Genomic DNA, 21,561 nt, shown 5'->3' with positions numbered 1-21,561 from the left:
AGGTGACTAGAGGTGACAAATGAGATTACAAAGCTTGGTTAAGTATGAAACTAGGAGATACCTCCCTCGTTGCTCAGTTGTGCACTAGCTTTCTCTGCTGGCCCAGGAGAGCCGTAGGGATGAAGTCTACGAAATCAGAGTAGACTGACCAAAAAAAAATCACAAAAATCTTCTGAAGGGGCAGGTCCTGGAACAAAGGGGTAGAAATGGAGAAAGAAAGGCGAGAAGACGAAAGTCACGTTTCCTAGAAGGATTGCACAGTCTCTTGTGTTGCTTTGCCCTGTAACTATAATTATTGAGGAAACACTTCCAAACTGCTGCAGGTTTTAGCGCTTGTAAGATGCTACAGCAGAGAATTTCATTAGTGACAGCCTGTCAGGATTTGGGTGTCTGTGTGACTGCCTTTGTCAGCCACGCTGAAATCCTCACTTGCAATTCCCATTGTGAAGTGCCTGCACTACACCTGGAAGCGAGAGTCCCACCCCAGAGCACCCAGTGTCCCAGGAGCTGGCACTGTGCCCAGGCTGATGGTGTCCTGCCTCTGTTGGTGGACAGCACCTGCTTCTGGGAGTGCATATGGGAAACCTGCCAATTTTTCTTGGTCTTGCATTACAAATACCTGCTTTCTGCTGGCTCTGGGATGAACCTGGTTTATTCCTGCCTCTGTTTTCTGTCTGCAGATCGTTCTGCCTTGTGTAACATCAAAGCAAAACTTGTACAAGAAGTCTTTTATTAGATTAATTCACATGGTTGGAAAAAGAGCTAACCATCTCTCGACAGAGTCCTTTTCTGATTATATTCTCAAGACTTTTTTTTTTAGGTGACTTGAACAAGGGCTTTTGTGCCAAAACTTGCCTGTTTATCTCCAGTTAAATGGGGTTGTTTAATAATGCTGATTATCTCATCATGTAAATCTTGTTTTTCTCATATTTTTAATGGGTTTGGCTTCAGAATTTGTGTATTGCCTTCAGTCCTTAAACTACAGTCCTCTCAATTCTGCCCCTTACCTCTTCAGCTGTCCTGCTGGATCGGAAATTTACAGAAATTCAGGGAATTGTTGGGATCAAGAAAAGCAGTCATTTCAAATAAAGTGGTTGTCATGGTTTAACCCCAGCCACCAACTAAGCCCCACACAGCCACTTGCTCACTCCACTCCAGCAGGATGGGGGAGAGAATCGAAAAGTAGAAGTCAGAAAACTCATGGGTTGAGATAAAGACAGTTTGATAAGTAAAGCAAATCCATGCACAAAGTGAAGCAAAACCAGGAATTCCTTCACCTTTACCAGGTGTTCAGCCAACTCCAGGACAGCAGTTCTCCCGCACCTATAACCGTTTCTTGGGAAGACAAATGTCCTGAACATTCCCTTTTTCTCCTTCCCCCAGCTTTATATGCTGGGCATGATCTCATATGGTCTGGAACATCCCTTGGTCAGTTGGGGTCAGCTGTCCCGGCTCTGTCTGCTCCCAACTTCTTGTGCACACCAGCCCACTCACTGGTGGGTGATGTGAGAAGCAGAAAAGTCCTTGACTCTGCAAGCGCTGCTCAGCAATAACTAAAACATCCCTGTTTTATTAGCAGTTTCCAACACACATCCAAACTATAGCCCTGTATGAGATAGTACGAAGAAAATTTACCTGGTCCCAGGCAAAACCAGCACAGTAAGTATGTGCTTGTGTCTGTTTAAGTGGTAGTAAGCATTTTTCCAGAAATCAGCCCAAATATTTGCCTGGTTAAGTAAAGCTTTAGGGATGAAATTAAATGTTCTGCTAAATTATGTCTGCTATGAAAGAAAACAGGAAAAAAAAAAAAAAGTAAATGCAGAACTTGAGAGGACAGGAAATGGAAGGTACACCATTACTCAGAAACCTAAATCAATGTCTTTTCCTTCAGCAGTTCAGTTTAATGAGCAACTAATACCAAGCAGAATCTTCTTCAATAAATAAGCCAGTACATACAAGTCACTTTGGCTATAAATTGCGTCATTGACTTAACTGAGAAGGACACTTGCACAGAAACGGAACGTTTGCTCTTCAGAAGTAACATGCTTTTAATGTTCATCCTTCCTCTGAACTCACAGTTTTCCACAGAAAACCCTGCTGTGAACGCTCTCACTTGTTCCAGACAGCTGAACTGGTTGATGAATTGCCAGCCCTTTGCTGGAGATCCCTGCTCCACCACTCAGCGCTTCCAGCAGAGCCAGATGGGTTCATTTAAACACCCAGCAACGAGTGATTTCAACTGAACAAAGTGGGTTTTGCCTCAAAGGAAAAGGAAAAGGAAAAAATCAAGTGATCCTTCCCACTGACAGAGCAAACCCTTCCCGGAAAGGGTTGTCAGGCATTGGAACAGGTTGCCCAGGGCAGTGGTGGAGTCACCATCCCTGGAGGGGTTTAAAAAGTGTTTAGACGAGGTTCTTAGGGTCAGGGTTTAGTGCCAGAGTTGCGTTATGGTTGGACTTGATGATCCTGAGGTTCTCTTCCAATCAAAATGATCCTATGATTCTATGATTCCCTTTCTTGCAGCAATTAAAAACAGAAAAAAGTGTTAAATACACCTCTCATGTGGGATTAAATAAGGTAAAATGGATCAGTCCAGCTCAGACATTGAATTCCTCTGAAGCTTGTGAAGTTGCCTTAGGGAGCGCTTTAGAAAATTTTGAACTATTATATTTGATGCTGTATCAGTAGGTTATTAAACATGGCAAAATAAGCTCCTCAGAACAATTTCTTGTGAAATCAGCCTGAAAGAGATCTTCATTTTCACTAGTGCAAGAACGGAGCTTTAATCACTACACCTCAACTTCTTAGGTTTTGTTCAGAAAGGATGAACTTTAGACCTTTTTCCCATCAAGAGTCCTAGGTGGAAAACCTCATTATTTTAACACACCTAATCTTAGAAAGAATTAATTTTACTAATTGTTTTTCTTTTTTTTTTTTTTTTTTCCTCATGTTTGTTCAGTCATTAATCATACAAAAAGACAATTTGTTCTTCTGGAATTATTTACTCACTAAATACCTTTGTACACATTGCTATTTCACTCAGTCAAGACTGATTTCTTCAGACCATTGAGTCTTAGCGTCCTTCACCAAGTTGTGGTTCCCTTTCAGATGGAATCACGTGGATTTTCTTCCTTTTGTCACACAGCAGTTGCACGTTTTTTTAGCGCACAATTCAATACTTTTTTTTTTTTTAGTATGTAATTCAGATTCCTTTAGAAACTACTACAGTGCATAAAGGGTACAGACAACATTCTGCTATAATCTAAATAGTAATTCATTTCATTCCATTCCATTCCATTCAGTGTATTATTTATCCCCATATGAAGGAAATCCATATCCTTCAATTACGGCAGAATAACGGCTTGGTCTTCTTCTCAAAAAAATAAAAAATAATCTGTCAATGGAAAAACAAAACTAAAACAAAACAACCTCGTAACCAAGCTTGGAGGTTTTCTTCTTCTCAGTAGCATGAAAGATTATTGACCATAACTAGTATATGGATTTATGCCTGTAAGCAGAGAAAGTAGCAGTTGATGTCTTGTATAATTATGTGATTTTTCATCCTAATTAGAAAAAAAGTGCTCTGATCAGGAGTCACTATATTGATATATTGACATAAGTCCTTGTTATATGCTTTGCTGCCCTCTTACTTTACCAATATACCTACCACTATAATGCCAAATAATTCTAAAATATCTTCTTTCTCACACTATTTTCAATTTTTCTGAACACATTTATAAGAAAGAATCAACTCTGTGGATGTTCATGTACTACATTAGTAATATCTGATTCACACAAGATGAAATAAAAACTTTGGCAAAAGAGTTATCCAACGAGCCTGTTGATTTACAACACTCAAGAAACTGGCACTTGCATTTTGCAGCATTGCAAAAGGTGTCGATGGAGCAAGACATTTTAGTGCAATATATTCCCTACAATTGTTTGAAGAACTCCCCTTCCCTCACCAATCATAATTATTATTCCTGCAAGTACAAGAGCAATTCCCACGCACAGTCAATTTTTTAATTGAAATAATTAGCAAAAAATGCACCAAACACTTCAGAGAGCATATTGTTCCAGAAAGAAGGCTCCTTGTTATAACTATATAACTAAAACACACCTGACAGAAATCAAGAGAAAACTCGACCTTGACATTACCACACTGAAGCCAAAGGGGTAATACTGGACTAAATGTCAAAAAAACCTCTCGCAGAAATTTTACCTGATGTGATCAACCCAACAGAGTGTGCCAGCAAAGACAGTACAATATAAGGCATGCCTCAAAAATCAGAATTATCCAAGTAAACAGACCCATAGAGTAATAAAGTGTTATTCCAGATTTTATACCACATGCAGAGTTGTGGCTTTTTGTGGGACACTTAATGGAGTCCTAATTTCTTCTGTTTGGTTTTACTTGTTATTTTTGAAACAAAACTTAGTGCTTCTCTGTATTCTGCCTGCTGGCTCTATCTCCTCTCTTCTCTTTCAGACCTCTCCAGTGATGCTTCTAGATCACCAGCATAATCTCACTTCATTATTTTAAGCAAGTGAGCGGCTGTACCCGTTACATTTAATAAAAGTATTTTTAAAACCCACTGTTGTTTACAACATGTTATTGCATTCCTCTCGGAAAGAAGTTCTAGTAAATATCTGCCCCTGTACATAATGTTTTAAATTATATTTTTAAGGTAACAAATTAGTATATAATATTAAGTTCAGGGTTTCTTTTTTCAGTCACCACAACTAAATCACGTTAATTGTGTTTTAGTAATTTCCCATTTATTCACAGTTTTGGAAAAAAAAAAAAAAATCTATATACCAATACAAAATAAAGTAATAGAATTATTAGAATGACTTAAATTACGTTATACCATGTTCAACAATTTACACACGACTGCATTAATATATGAATAATTGTATGTCATAAGCTATCATGTCTCACTCTTCATCTGAATCAGTTTTTGCTAGTGTAGGCAAAGGCTAGTCAGTACCAAACAGACATGACAAACAAAGTATTTACAGTTTCCCAAGGAAAGAAAGATCCAAAAAAAATTTTGTTTCAGATCAAATAAAAATATTTCCTTTTTTTTTTCTCTTTTTTTTTTTTTTTCATAAACAAGATGGGACAGCTGACTGTTGATTCCCAGTATCCTCAAGGAGCCAGGGAAGTGCCCAGCTGCTGTCAATAGTGCTCAAAAACCAGAAAACCAAGTACCTTTCTGTAGTTTTGCTCTCTGCCTGTCCATATTTGGACAAAAGTTTATCAAGAATCAGTGTAGTGGAACATTTTAGTCAATTAAAATGAATATTATTGTTCTGTGGCCATAAAACTTTCCCCTGGTGTCGGGGATTGGCTCAAGGAGCACAGACATGAGTCCACCAAGCAACTGTACGAGCAGAGCCCATTTTAGTTGACATAAGTAGGCCTTAGTTAGCTTGTCTGTTAGGCCGTGGGAAAGGGGGGAACGGAAAAGTACTAACTAAGGCAGGGTCAGGATATTTTTGAAGAGATAAGAGTCAGAAGAATGCGGGATGCGCATAGCTAGCTAAACCCAAGTAGGTGGAGTAAGTAAATGTGCTTAGCCTATTAGATAGAGACAAGTATGCATAATTATGGTATTTGGTATAAATGCACGCTATCTCGGGCAATAAAGTTGAAGTATGCTTTATCACTCATATTGAGTCGGCTGCATTTCTTCCTCCGTCCGCTCGGGTCTGGAACTCTGATGGGATTTCTCTCCGCACCCTGGTAGATATCTAGATAGCCCAGCTGTCAGTGAAATATAAGAGAGGGTTTGGTTGATAGACATCCCAAGAGGGTTACCAAGAAATACGTGTGTGTGTAAACATCTTCTGTATTTTAGAATAAACTTTGCAAGGCATTGATGTAATCCCCACTCCAATTTTCCACCCTCTTTCACTGTTAACATAAAAATTAACTTATTGATACCACCAGTTGTTTCTATATCAAATTAAAAGCAGCAAAAAGGGAGGAGGATGTGACATTAAAAAAAAAAAAAAAAAAAAGGTCTAATTATCTTCCTAAAAGTGCTCTTCTAAGAACTGATGCCATATACTTTTTGGGTTTTTTTGGTAAAAGATTTGTGTTGGCTATCATAAGCACAATAGTACAATGCATGCAAGGACGGAAGGCAGAATAAGAAAGTGTACAAGAGAGCTGCAGAAACCACAGAAGTGAAGATTCTCCAGCAGCAGAATTGATGAACCGTACACAAGTGCACACTGCCTCCATATCTTATATAATTCACACAAAAACAGGTCTGAGAGGACCAGTCACCTTCCTGAAGAGTGGGTGTTCAATACACATGCCTTTCTGAGACTCCTCGGCAAAGACTGAGCATTAGCAATGTGGGTGAGATGCAGAAAGGAATGGAAAACAAAGGTAATTAGAATCAGTCCACGAAGAAAAAAAATAATTAAAAAAAAAAAGTCTGTGGACATTCTCCTAACTCAGCTTTTAAAAGGCAAGGTTAAAAAGTAAGTGAAGAACCTGCCCTTGGGATGTTTTTTGTCTTAGTGTTTTATTCATACGATTCATCCTGCTCTTAGTCATGCTGGTGTCTACGCGATCCTGTCATGCACTCCTAAAAAGTGGAACAGCACAAATCTCCTTCACATTCCTCCTGGAAACTTCTCTGGTGCCTAAAAAAGCCCTTCACAACATCAAGGATGCTGGTGCTCTGTGAATACTACTTATTATACTGAGCATGATGGATTGTTTCGCTGTTACTTTGCCCTCAGCTCCCCTGCTTGCTGGATTCACCTGTTGTCTTTTATTATATGCTAAGACAACAAGGTATTTGAGGCAGCAGCTGCTTTGTTAAATAGATGAGTACAGGACCTTGCACAACAACAGCACTACAGCCCCCACAAGTAACCATGTTTGTGAGGGCAATGAGATGGTTGCTGCAGGTCCCATTTCTATGCGCTGCATCGTTCACGTGTTGCCACCACAAAAAGTTAGCACGTGAAAAGGCAGCCAAAATGTTGTGCAGAGCTGTCACAGCCTATGCTTTTGTGGGAGTCAGGACTCCAAGAAAACATCCTTGGAATATCAGCGATATCAGCAGGAAATCCTGTCACTCACAGATGTGCTTAAGGATGCTGCGTAAGCATCATCAGAGGCACCAAACAGCTAAACGAGACTACAGCACAGAAAGGTGATGAGAAGTAGTCACCTTGGTTTCTCCAAGGGGAAGTCATGCTTGACCAACTTGATGACCTCCTACAATTAAATTACTGGCCTGTTAGATGCGGGGACAGCAGCGGATGTTGTGTACCCAGACCTCAGTAGGGTCTTTGACACTGCCTCACAGAAGATCATCGTAGAGAAGCCGTTGATGGATAAGCTGGGTAAGCAGGCAGTGAGGTGGATTGAAAACTGGCTGAACAACCAGGCCCAGAAGGTGGTGGCCAGTGGCATGAAGTCCGGTTGGAGGTCAGTAATGAGTGCTGTACCCCAGGAGTCAATACTGTGTCCAGCCCTGCTTAACATCTTCATTAATGATCTAGATGATGGTGCAGAGCGTACCTTTAAGAAGTTTGCAGGTGACATTAAAAAAATGTCTGGACATGGTCCTGAGCAAGTGGCTCTAGGTGACAGTGGTTGATCAGGGGGTATTGGACCAGATGACTTCCAGAGGTCACTTCCAACTTCAACCATTCTGTGATTCTATAAAGGTGTCCTAAACTTGTATGAAAATCAAGGAGGCTCTTTCACTTTGCTTCTAAATTTCATAGGGTTTTAGTAGTAACCTGAAAGTGGCTAGTAGAAACAGAAGTTCTATGAGACAATGAGCTTAGAAAAATGGGTCCCAAGACACTAAGATAACCTCAGAGAAATGCTATGTGGCAACTGTGAGAAGAAATTCATACTAGTATTTGACAGGAACTTTGAATTTTGCAATTTTTTTCTGATTTTATGGTCAAGAGCCTCCACCTTGGCTTTGTTGGAAAAATTTTTTCTAATTGAAGTTTGTTGGGTGCTGAGGCTGATTCCAGGCCCCTCTGGAAAACATAACTACTTCTCAGGAAACAAATCCATACCAAATGATATTCCATTAAAACGGTGTTGCGGATTAACTTTTCATATGTCTGCCATGCAAGAAAATCCCAGGAACTGAGACTTATTGCTACTGGGTTCATTGGATGGTGGGCAATGTCAAATGTCAAGCAAGAATGACTCTCCTGTCGGGCTTTGACCAGATTGCTTCTGGCATGGGACAAGCAGCAGAGACAAACCACGGTATCAGGTAATGGCATATTGATGTGGGGGCCTCCATCTCCAAAAGAGTCCATGAGTACTCCTGCAGAAGAAAAAAAGTGATATTAGAATAAAAAAATTAACTGGCTGGATGGATTTAGGGTTGTGTGATAATGAAGAAGCCTCGTGAGAAAACTGGAACCTCCCAGTCCTCCTGCAAGCAGATAGGACCCAACTCCTCTATCTATCTATCTATCTATCTATCTATCTATCTATCTATCTATCTATCTATCTATCTTTCGCCTTTTCGGCAGTTTTGCTGTCCCAAGCAGTCGGGGACTATTGTAGGGTAAAACTTGAAGACACCTGAAGGAAGCACCTCTTTGGGCTCACCTTCCTCTTACTCCTTTTCACACGGTTAAATTTATTCTGGCAGAGAGCAGCGAATTGATGAAGGAAGGTCTTAGGTGGGTTACTTCTGTTGTTCACTGCAGGTAAACAAGTACAGCGGAACACGTCTCAGTGTTGTCTGTGTTGTGAGGGGTGGTAGTCACACTCTTCACACGACTGGAGGTGCCATGGGTCGGGGTTGTGTGCAGGTGTGAGGGTGTGGGGACGTGTGTGGGTGTCATGCTGAGGGGATGTGGAGGTGATGAGGTCAGGGTGTGAGGGTGTCAGAGGGGTGTGAGTGGGTGTGAAGGTGTGTTTGGGGGTGAGGAGGTGCAGGCATGTGGGAGAGAGGGAGATGGTGGGTTGGTGTAACGGTGTGTAAGTGTGGGGGGTGTAGGGGTGTGAAGGAGGATTTGGGAACGTAGGGGGGTGTGAGAGGCAGTGGGTGTGAGCAGGTGAGGAGGTGTGTGTGAAGGGGTGGGGGGTGCTGAGGGTGTGAGAGGCCGTGGAAGTGGGTGTGAGGGGTTGTGAGGTGGCTGGTGAGGATGTGTGAAGGGTGGGCTGGATGTGAATTTGTCTGTGAGGGGTGTGAGAAGGGGTATTAGAGTGGATGGTGGTGAGCATGAGGGGGCGTGTGGGTTTGTGTGAGGGGTTTGCGGCGGGTTTGAGGGGGCTGTGAAGCTGGGCAAGGGAGCGGCCGTGAGGGGGTGTGAGGAGCGCGGGTGTGGGGCCGCCCCTCGCCTCCCTCAGCGCTGCTCTCCTCAGCCTGCGCGCTCCCGCGGCCGCGCCGCCGCCTCCTGCGCGATCGCCCGGGGGCGGGCGGGTGTTGGCGGCAGCGGACGGTAGCGGACCTTCCCGCCTTGCCGGTGTGCGGAGCGGCGGTTCCGGGCTCGGGGGAGCCGTGCGGGCTCACAGAGCGCTGCCCTCGCCCGGAGCTGCCGGGGCGCTGCCGGGGCGGCCCGTCCCGCCCGGCGGGCGCTGAGGCGGGAAGAGCGGACGCTGCCGACGGCGACAGGTAAAAACGCTGCCCCGGCACCTCCGCTGGGTGCGGGGTCGCCTGGTCTTCGCCTTCCACACACGAGCGTTTTTTTAAATTTTATATTTAAACGTTTTACATCTCGTTAGGGTGGGCAGAATGCTGAGGAGGGGCTCAGGTCGGTGGATGAAGGTCTGTTCGTGCGTGTTTGGCTTGCAAAGCGTTTTTCTCGGGCTCTTAGTTCAAACACCGTTCTTTCTTGCTGAGTTTTTAATGGAAAAGCCCTTAACATGCTTACTCTTTTAGCCTGCCTTTATATTTTTCAGGTGTGTTCTCTGTAACTTCTCTGTAGAGAAGTTGCTCGTCCCTGTTGTTTTCTTTTCCAGATCTCCCTCAGGAAAAACGTTAGATGATAAATTCTGTGTCAGGGAACGGATACTTAATGAGCTGGCTGGACTGCTCCGAACTTTCCCAGAAAGTGCAAATGCAGGAGATCCTAAGTAAGAAGATGGGTGAGAAGGGATCCTGACCGCCCTGCAGTTAATCCCGGGAAAACGTGAGGCTGAAGAGACGGGCGCTTCACTATGGAAAATTGCACTTTACAGGCTAGTTTTCCAAAACTGGACGTGATTCTGGCAGCTTCGGGGGAAGGTGAGGAAATTTTGGCTGTATTAGAATGTTTATTTTTGAATCAAAAGTTACTCTCATGTGATAAATTTCAACATGTTTACGACAGTGTAGGAATTCAGAGTTCTCATTATACTGGCTGAGATATTTTACAGGGTTAACATGGATGTGAGGAGTCACAAAAATCTGTAAAAGCTTATGCTCTTTAAGTGTGTAAGCATCTCTTTCTGATTTTAGGCTCTAAACCCTACTATGTGTGGAAGCTTGTTTGTGTAACTCTGAGTGCTGAGGCACGGAGGACGCAAAATTTGGCTTTCACATTGAAAAAGTGAGGAGTATTTTGCAAGGGCATTGATTCATAGCACTCCATTACTTAGTGAAAATGTTATTTTCGTGTTTGTTTATAACATTGATCAGCTTTTCCCCCCTCAATTTTGCGATTATTTCCGCTGTTAGATGTAATAAAGCACTGGGAGAGGTTCTCATAGTAATTAAATGATATTTACAAATAAAGAAGGAAGGGTTGGAGGAAGAAGTGCTGAAACTTTTTGAGGGTTAGTGGGTTTTCCCACTGTGATGGCAGCAGGACCTGTATCAGAAGAGGACTCTGGGATATCACTCTTACATTGTGAGCCTGCCCTGTCCCGCAGGACAGGACCCAGCACTAATCCACAACGCTGGCTATCTACTTCTTGGAAACAAATCATCGTCGACTTCAAAACGTGATTTTCATGCTACAAGGTGCTTTCTGCTACTTCATCTCGGACAGTATTGTTTTTGGAAAATAAAATTAAATTAAGCTCTTCCTAGACAGAGTGTTCCAGGAATATCATTTGTACAAGAAGGCCAGGCATTTGTGGATGATCTGAAAGACCAGTTCATGATTCAGTGTCAAATACTGGGTTGCATAGTTCTTCATTCTTCAGACTGCTTTCTTGGCACAACTTTACCTTCACAGCTGAAAAGCAGCTGTGTCACTCCTGATGCCTCAGTAACACATGGGGTGGTTCTAACATCACAGTTAATTAGATTTAGGGATGTTTTATAATACCAATCTGTTTAGCATCCATCTGCGACAAATTATCAGATAAATTAGTCTTTTAGGGAATCTGCCTGAACTGAGATCTTTCACTTCTAAATAACTAGCTGTGTCTTTTTTGGAGCAGGTTGTACTCAGTCCTGGTGTGGCCTGTGCATTTTCTGCTTTATATTTCTTTCTCCACTTTCCTTCCATGCTACTCCATTCTCCCTTGCAGTGCAAAGTGTAAATCAACCTATAATTAACATGGCTGGACCTAGGCAGCACAAGTGCCTGTTCTCCTTCTTTCAGGGATTAGCCACTCTACTTTGCAGACCTGCCAGCCCCAGCCTGTGGATATAACCATTAGTTGGATTTCTGAAATAAAATTTATTAACACCTGCAAGCCCTGGTGAGATCTCAAGCGTGCTGGAACTGCTGACCTACCTGCACAAAAGCATCTTGGTCTTTCTCCAAGCCAGGTTTATGCAACATCTTGGCTACACAAACTGCTCCAAACATTAACTATTGGCCTCACTAGTCTTCCTCTACCCTCACATTAATAGTCCTGGTAAAGTCTATGGAGATGGTGAATTTAAGCAATTGGAGGCATCAGATGTGATGTCAGAAAAACAGTGTAATTATTAGCATTGACCTGCTACATGACTTGAACTATCACTCTTTCTGTGCCTGTTTAATATCTATCTTTTTTTCTCCATAAGAAGTATTTCAACAGATAAAAAGATTTGTGTAGGAAGTGCTATATGCCATCACTTTAGTAAAGCAAGCAGTTAAGTATTGTAAGAGCTTTAGATAAATATGAAAGAAATGTAAAATCACTGATGACTTCCAGGTGAGTCAAAAACAAGGGAGGACACAAGCAGAATTCCAGCATGTGTGCTGAAATATATTTCTCTTTAGTTTGTTTCTGGAAGTCTAAATGCACAAATTAATTCGCTACTTTTATAGAAGACTCAAAATCTTGAGTATGTTACTTATCAACAATATGCCTTTCATAATAGCGATTTGGACACCAGTGAAAGCTGTGATAGACACTACTGAATCATGTACTTTCAGTATAATGGTATGAATCCTTACAGTTATTGCAATGCAATTACTTAGAAAATTAAAAAAAAAACTTTTATCAAGACAGAGGGGAAAACAACAAAAAACAACCACCAAAACCAAACCCAACTGGTTAAAAGAAGGTGATAGTACTACAGGGGTGTCTCTGTTCTCACCACTGGTCAGAACTGGCATGTTTATTGTTGTGAGGACAGACAGGGAAGTTCTGGCCCTTTTTCATCCTCCTTAATTTCTCAGAACAGGACTGCAGTCATATGTACACAATGAACATTCTTTGTGAGGGCCATAAACCCAGAAATAAATGCTATCAGAGATGAACCAGTTAATCTCATGTGTTTGTCTCCTTGTTTGTTTGTTTTGGTTTTGTTTGTGGTTTATTTGTTTTTCTAACGTATGAAATATTGCGAGATATCTTACCAAAACACGTGCTACGCATGACCATTGTTACATCCTATCAGCAAACTACTATGTTGAATTATAGTTAAATACTTAATTAACACATTGATCTATCTGTTCGCATTGTGACTGGTAAGCCACTGAATGTCGCAGCTTAGCAAAAGCACTGGTAGCTGCAGAACACGATGCTGTGAAGTGAAATACACTGACTGGGGAGGGATCTCTAATAAAATATGTCACAGGTATTTCAGCTGTCTTTGTTTGTTTGTTGGACTTTCAGAACAAGCAACATTGATGTAATCCTTTGATTTTGGAACTCAAAGTAAAGCTCCAATATTGAAGAAAACCAACAAAATCATTGCTCCTGAGTTATTCACCAGAACATTAGTAGTGCTTTCAATGGTAGATAAAAATGAGTCTCTGCTAATTTTCTTTGCAGTTAAGCTAATTAAATATTTTTATTTAGAAATACACTAAATAAAAAGTAAAGAGTCATATCCATGTCTAATGTTGTCTTGGAATTATATCGCCCTGCAAACTGTTAAGTGTTCATTTATTTTTCTCTAAAGATTTTCCCTGCATGTGGGTAAACAAGCACATAAAAGTAATTTAACTGTGTTGCTTCCATGGTTGCAGGTGTATGTTCATACAAGACCTTTCATTATTTATACCACATTAAGCTCTTATTTTTGTGTGTGTGAAGCCTCTATATTTTCTTCTATGCTATTGAGCATTTATTTTGTTTTGGAGTCAATACTCTCTGCATGCCCAGATACTAGACTACTCTCAGCCCAAGGACCCCCACAATGAGTGGGACAGGTTGTTTCACTCAGACAAGTTTGTTTCAAAGCAGCACAAGGAAGGTAGTGTACTTCCACAAATGTAATGACTCTTATAAAATATATTAATATTTATTTTTCTGCCATTTAATTCTTCTTAGGAAAAAATATATACTACAATGATTGCTTTCCATAGTTACTAAGACCTGTGAACTTTCTTTTTCTCATTAATTTCTAGGTGCTTAGCATTGTCTATTTATGAGAAAGAATAGGTGAATATACCAAAGAATATCTCATTACTGAAAAAAAATTCTCTAGGATTAATTCAGTTCTTGTTCCTTGCACTGATGAAAATCAGGAGGGGTACAGCTGTCACACAGCCACATGGGTGTAGTCAGTATAAAGCCATCAGAGTGTGGAGAATTAAACTTTTCTGGCAGCTTATTTAGCACAGTGTGCAAAAGGGAGAGTAGTCAAAAAAAAGAAAAAAGGTGACAGTCATGTTTTAAACATCTGTAAATGTTATAATTATATTCAAATATGCTTTTAATTTTTTCTTTTTTTTTTTTTTTTTTTTTTTTTAGGAGGGGCTCTTTACTTTCTCTGAAAACCCATTGTTCTTTCCAGCCACGAGAAAGGCGTGAGACAACTGCGATGACCGAAAGGATGGAATTGCCAGCAGAGGGGAATTCCCTGATCAGAGCCGTCTACCAAAGCCGCCTTCGCCTCACCAGGCTGTTACTGGAGGGTGGTGCCTACATCAACGAGAGCAACGACAGAGGTGAAACCCCTTTAATGATTGCTTGTAGGACAAAACATGTGGACTCTCAGAGTGTCAGCAAGGCAAAAATGGTTAAATACCTCCTGGAAAACAAGGCTGATCCCAATATACAGGACAAATCTGGAAAGACAGCCTTGATGCACGCGTGTCTGGAAAGAGCAGGGCCCGAGGTGGTGTCACTGCTCCTGAAAAGCGGAGCTGACCCCAGCCTGCAGGATCACTCCAACTGCTCCGCGCTTGTGTACGCCATAAACTCCGAAGACAAGGAGACCCTGACAGTCCTTCTTAATGCCTGCAAGGCACGAGGGAAGGAAGTCATCATCATCACTACGGACAAATCCCCATCGGGAAGGCCGAAAACAAAGCAGTACCTGAACGTGCCTCCTGCAGACCCAGAGGAATGCCATTCCCCAACTGCCTGTACTTCCCCATCGGAAATAGAGCTGAAAACATCTCCATCCCCACTTTCAAGTTCAAATGAAAGTAAAAAAGCACTCTTCAGCTTTAAAGATCTAGACCATCCAAGAAGCATGAACAACTCATCTCAGACAGTTTCACCGATGAGAAAATCCAGCTCAACAAAAGCGGGGTCCAAGCTGGCACAAGTGCAGCGGCTTCAGTCTGAGCCTTGGAGAAAAAGCTCTCCGTCGCTGTTTCACCAGAATAAAATTGCCTCTTTACAAGAAGAACTTCAGGATATTACTCCAGAAGAAGAGCTCTCTTTTAAAATCAATGGCCTTGCTTTATCAAAGAGATTCATCACCAGACACCAAAGTATTGACATAAAAGATACTGCTCATTTATTGAAAACCTTTGATCAAGCTGGATCAAGGAAATTCTTATGTGATGAGATAAACTCTCAGACTCCTTATGCGGAAGAGAAACATAACCCCAGTGCAATTCCTTTGGGTAAGGATGCCAGTTCAGGACAAATCAGCTTTATTTCAAACCTCAGCAGTATTATCCAGAAAAGAAATTTGGGAGCAAATCACTACAGCTCTGATTCTCAGTTAACTACTAGTCCAAGTCCTAATACCGCAGAAGACAGCAAGCCAGCGATAGGAAAGAAAAAGATTCTTTCTCCAACTCACTCTTTGTTATCAAGTTCTAGAGAATTACTGGAGAACATGCCTCCTGTTACTTTGAGCAGGAGAAATCAAGGTTTTCTAGAAAGACGGGGGTCAGGAGCCTTATTGTTGGATCATCTTGTTCAGACAAGACCAGGTTTTCTTCCACCACTGAACGTGAATCCTCACCCCCCAGTTCCAGATATTAGTTTTATAAATAGGGTTTCTGGGATGATTTCTTGTGGACAAAAGCACTTAATACCAGCAGCACCTGCTTTCCCCAGGGAGGCCAAAAATACAAAAATGCTTCTAAGAAGACAGTCATTACAGACTGAGCAGATTAAGCAATTAGTGAATTTTTAACAGGGGATTAAAAGGTTACAAAATTCACTGCACTATCTGATAGTAATGATGCGTCACAAAAGATGGCAGGTCTGCAATGTAGGGCTCTCTGCCTTGCAATGAGTTAAACAGCTTAGAGACTACCTGAAAAGATACGTTCAACTAATGATGCTGCTTTCTGCAAAATGAGGAATATTTATCGTACCGTTTTCATCACGTTTTCAACTTCAGCACTGAAGTTCAACCTGTGACAGGCTGAACACACAAAGGGTCTTAGGCACTGCAGCTCTCATTTTAGGTTGGAAATAATATCCCTCCAAGGTTTCCCCAAACACGCACTCTTTTTCCAGCCAGAAAGGTGGTACGCATGGAATTTGGGAACAAAACATTTGAGTGTGATGCTGAACATCAAACAGACTCTGTCCGAGCTGTGCAATACCAAGAAATCTTGAACACAACCAGTGTGCACAAAGGGTGGGCGGTGGCAGGTGTACTCAGGCAGCTACTGCATGTAGACTGACAACACACAGACTGAATAGAATTGATGTTGCAGAGCTGTGTTCCATGCACAGCTGCTCCCAGAAGATCCCAGCTGAGGACTGGGCGCCTGCTTTAGATGCCGTGCAGCCCACCAGAGAGCTCAAGTTCAGCACACACTGCCAGGGAGAGTCAAGGAGCCAGCATGGTGAGCGAGAAGTCCTGAGTTATCTCATGTAACATGACCCAACCCTGTTCACACTGTCAGTTAGGCCTGTCAATCAGCCTGGGCTTCTCAAGCTATTCAGTTGCTGGAATCTGCTTATTTAAAACAAGCAAACAAAAAAAGGCAGCAGCTGTATCTACATTGGGGTCCAATTATTTTCTGCAGTTCCAGACTCTCAAAAATCAGATCTCTGGATCATGCAGGGTCTTTCTCCCCAGTCACAGCCCTGGGTTTATTTTCAAGACAGGATACAGGTGGTGGGACACACACCCAGATGGTGTCCTGATCAGCGAGGACACTTCACACACACACTTGGCAGCAAGGTAAGAGCTCTGTCCTGCTCATACGTACCTAAAAAAAAATCTGACATCTATGATACTCACCAGGGAGACCCAAGTCCTCATTTTGCTTAATTCAAAGCAGAGGACTGAATTTCTTACAGATGAGACACATGCTTTTGCCTCCAAGCTGTTGCATATTTTTTAAAGTATCTTTATCTCAAGTCTGTTTTTCCTTTCCATTTAGTGTTTTGCAGTCCTAAACCCCTACCTTGTCTTTGTGCATATTTCATAGATGTTGATTTCTGGTATTACATTTAGCATTTTATAAATCACCTGAAGACTGAGAAATATTGAAAGTGTTCTGTGTTGTCATAATTCACAGAAATTAATTGTATTGAAATTGTGTCTGTATAATGTGAATTTCTGTATACTGAGATACTTTTTTTCTGAAAATACACAGTGGGTACTGTCTGCCTTCTTGCACCTTCAGTCAAGATTCACCCAGTCTGGCATCACCTAACAAATAACTGTAATGTTATTCAGCTTTTCCCTTAGTATAAGACAACTTCAAGTGGATTATATACAGTCTATGTAAATACCTTTTTATGTAAAAATATAAAAATATCCAAAAGTTCATACTATACATATTTTGAAGAAGGGAACATTTGACTTATGGGAAAGTAAAGGAATATGGTTTACATCCCTGCACAACAGAATTGTACACCAAGTGCTGATCTGAAACAACATGTTTAAATCTTGAAATCAACTTTGCAACAAAAACCTCTCCCATCTCTAGTGACAGCTGCTAGAAGGCAGGTGCCCTTGCCGTGGATCCTCTGGCCAACCTCTCAAAGGTAACTACAATAAAGAAAGATGCAAATCTCTATTGCAGTTGTAAAAATTATTTTTTCGCCACCAAATATGGCCTTGAAAGCCATGGTGTCTTTTGCCCTCCCCTTGCATCAGAGATCTGCTAACTTGGGATGTGGCAACTCAGAAGGTCCACAGTGACCTGCACAATGCCATCACGTTTCACTTACTCAGATACGATTGCCACACTGGTTCAGTCTTTTACCCCTCAAGATGGATTGGTGCCAATCACTACCAGTCGCTTTTTATTTATTTCTTTTTTAATTAGAGATAGTGTTCGGCCACTCAAAGACACTTGGTAATTTCTGGATTGGCTGACAAACCCTGTCTTCTGAACATACACAAAGAGGTGTTCACTGTCTTAAAACAAAACAAACCCAAACAAAACAAACAAACAAACCCAGCAATCAATCAACATCCGAGTTTGAACATTAAGCATACAAAAATGAGAAAGCTCTGAAAGTGAACTTACGTGCATTGTAAAAGCCATTAACATGGTGAGGGAGTATTTGGTTATGTTTCAGTTCTGCGTCTTACTTCAGGAGGTGTTACTGGATCATCATCTATATATTTCAGGTAGGAACAAGGATTACATAGAATCCTTTTTAAGGCAAAGAAATTATGTGTAGCATATGTCAACATTACATTATTAACTGGGTACAATATACTTTCAAATGTTTTTTATGATATTATAAATGGAAATGTTATTATTTTTTTAGAAAAAATGAAGTAGGAAATGAGGTGTTCTAACTGGTATCTTTGCTGAAGGTGTAAAGCCTGATCTGTGTTGTATTGATTTTAAAATTAACTACACACATGGGATTACTGCTCCCTTAATTGAAAGGGTAATTTTTTACAAAATGCTCAATGGAGGAAAATGGCAAATGTCTTGAGAAATGACATTCTTTTGTACTGTTGCCAGTATTTTGTGCTTAATTTTGATGCAGAAACAATGTGAAAGGTTAACATTAATGTTTATTGTTACAAGCAGCCTTCAAAGGAAGAACACTTCCGTTTTGTTCTCTTGATGTTATGATGCACAAGTAAAAGCTATTTTTCCCCCGTCCAGGGAATATGGAAATAGACATCCCTAGTAGACATCTTTATTCACCACTGAGGAGATGCTGAGTCACTGCCAAAGGTACTCGCTCGTAATTGTTTCTCAGGCTGCCTCTACACAGGACAGTTGAACAGTTAATTAGATTAACCCAACATAGCTAAATTTGTATTGTGTGAGAGATGCTCTTCTGTCGGCTTCATTTCAGCGGAGATAAATACACTTCTACCATCTTTGAAGTCTTAATCCTCATGATTTTCCAGTCATCCATAATGTCTTACAAGCAAAGAACTTGAAGCAAGACCTGAATTTCTGATGTTAATTTCCCCCACCAAAACATTACAGTTTACAAACAACAAAACACCTGCCAGGTGTTTGTCATGTATTTTGAAAACACCACACGCTGGAACTTTTTCCTTGCTGGTTTTCCCATCCAGAGAGAACCACCTGGACCAGTTCTAACAGCTGACACTGAGGAGTTTCTGAAACTGAGCGCGTAAAATCCTTAAACATTTAAGCTATATAAAATGGAAATGACACTTTTGTAAGCATTCCTGTTAACGCAAGTTACTCCTTTCAGTAAAACAGGTGACCTGTGCGGTTTTTGATTTCAAATGTATGTGCTAAGTTTGGATAAGTAAAAAACTTCTTTTTTTTTATACTTTTTGGTTGTGATTTTCTCTGCAAAATGCTGTGAAGCCGTAGTGAAAACAAATTCTAGATAAATAGTGTTAGCATCACAAAAAACAGTGATCACCTAAAAGGCTTCATAGTTTGGTTTAACAAATTTAAGAACAATAAGTAATTACACAAGAATGCTATAAAAGAAGCAGTTTTCAAGGTTGTGTTTCAGGCATGTTGTTCAAAGTAGTTTTCCAAATATCCTTCCCTGCACTTTATGTGTTCTTGCTTTAAGGAGAAAAGCATTTGGAATTGCTGTGGTTTGATTTTTTCTTTTTTTTACAATTATGCATCACTTCCAAAAGAATATTTCCATAATTTAATGCAGCTACAGAAGAAAAACAGTGAATTAAAAGAGACATTAAGTTATTTTTGTTTTCTTTTCAACTCTTAATGAGACCTTCATCTTTCTGTGTCCGTTATGCAATGCAACTAATTATTTTCCAGCTAAAATCAGGCATTTATAAATAAAGAGATTATTACATGAGTAAACCCTTATTCCATTAGTCGGCTGTTTTGTTCATGTAACAGAAGCATGGGTTATTACATAAAGGCTAAAAATAGTCACAAATAACCATCTTGCTAAAAACATTCACACTGTATTTGTAAAAGGGACAAGTTTGTTTGTTTGTTTGTTTGTTTGTTAAAATTAGTTAGAGGGACGCTTTCCTGTTTTAAAATATTTCCCAGCCACACATTTTCACTTTAAGGTATTACTGGCACTGAAGTACCTTCAAGGGCATCAGCTTTGCTAAGGATACACCTTAGGAAAACTCTTTTTTCCAGACTGAAAGGAATAAAATTCCAGTTTTTATGACTAATTGTTCTGATAAAATACCCAGCTGTTAATCCTTTTTAAAAGACAATATGTCTTATACTGCTTTGCACAAGTTAACTTTACTTGCCTATGTGTATATATATACATTATATATGAACATATGTATGCAAAATCCCATTTCTTCGAAGAAGGACACTGGTTATCCGATCAGGTGTCTCCTCGGCCAATGATGTCTTTGGCCGGTTGAAAGCAAGTGCAGACCTCACAGGAATGTCCTTGGCTTCAGCATTTCAGACAATTAAAACATAAGCCCGCTTCTTTTTGCTGGTACAGAATGAGCAACAGAACCCGAGGATTTCAAAAGCAACAGAGGCACTCTGGCGATGGGACAGTTCCTTTGTACAGATTCTTTACTTAAACAAATTCCTTGCAACTATCTGTTAAAGCTCAACAAAGGTGAAAGTAATTTGTAATAACCAAACCACAGGAATTACAGAAGAATTACTTAAAACTCCTTTTGCATCCTCTGCAATGGCGTGTGCGAGGCAGCAGCCGAAATGTGACATTAAATAATAAAAAATAAATCTAAGCTGAAAGGAATTCCTGGAGGTCTTGACCAACCTTCAGTTCAAAGCCAGGCTTGCCTCAGCCGTACTGCTCAGCTAAACTGGGACTAAACTGGGACTCAGGAAGCTAAGGTATCAACAGTTCAGCACTCAAGGATTCAGTTACCAACATGAACTCAAACCTACCATTTTAAATTTAACCACAAAGACGAGATCCCCTATGCCAGCACCACACCACGGATCTAATGTTAATTCAGAGGCAGGAAAATAAGTGAATTTCTGTTCAGCCATTTAAAAAATGTGCTGAGATCTTAAATTAAGCAGTGAATAATTTTTTTTTTTTTTTTTTAAGAATTGTATACAGTCCCATTTATTCCCAAATTTCTGAAATCCAGATGCAGATGCATGCTGATGAACTGTAATTAATTCCTGTATTTTTTCCCTGAAGGCACCAGTTAGTAATTTTGAACACTTTAATGAGCTGCAGGGGCGGCACGACTTACAGCTTCCTCTCAAAAGCTAGTCCATTTCAAAATACAAACATGACCTGTACAGACATTTTAAAAACATAATAATGGGAACACCTTATAAAAACATTTTAGTTCTGCTTGGACTGACCCCACTCAGATTATGAATGTGCATATTCCATTTTTTTTTCTGCTATAGCAATGAGAGGAATCACAACTGGGCAGTGAAAGCAACAGCTATGACAGGAGGGTCACTGAAAAATTCAAGAGAAACAAACCAAAGTATATGGATATTAAAAAAACAACATACGATTGACCCAAAAATTTAGATGTTCAAAATTCAGATGACGATAAGAGTACAATACTTTGAATTGTACTGGAAGCACAATTATGGGTTTTAATGAATAAGCCTGAGATGTCATCCCCAGCTGCTTTTTGTACCAATCTGCCCAAAGTTACTGCTCCTGTATAT

The 21,561-nt window shown here is 40.6% G+C and overlaps 1 protein-coding gene across 1 annotated transcript; it reads left to right on the top strand.

Annotated features, from left to right (window-relative positions):
• The first annotated feature begins 9,337 nt into the window (after positions 1-9,337).
• ANKRD34B (ankyrin repeat domain 34B) lies at positions 9,338-19,776 on the top strand. Its single transcript, XM_065046427.1, has 3 exons — positions 9,338-9,629; positions 9,977-10,241; positions 14,081-19,776. Exon 3 carries the CDS (start codon positions 14,151-14,153, stop codon positions 15,705-15,707), a length of 1,557 nt encoding a protein of 518 aa, XP_064902499.1. The 5' UTR covers positions 9,338-9,629; positions 9,977-10,241; positions 14,081-14,150; the 3' UTR covers positions 15,708-19,776.
• Positions 19,777-21,561: the final 1,785 nt, after the last annotated feature.

The sequence above is a fragment of the Columba livia genome, chromosome Z, assembly GCF_036013475.1.
Source record: "Columba livia isolate bColLiv1 breed racing homer chromosome Z, bColLiv1.pat.W.v2, whole genome shotgun sequence".
NCBI lineage: Eukaryota > Metazoa > Chordata > Aves > Columbiformes > Columbidae > Columba > Columba livia.
The sequence above is the reverse complement of the archived record's forward strand: the minus strand, read 5'-3'. Positions and strand labels throughout refer to the sequence as shown.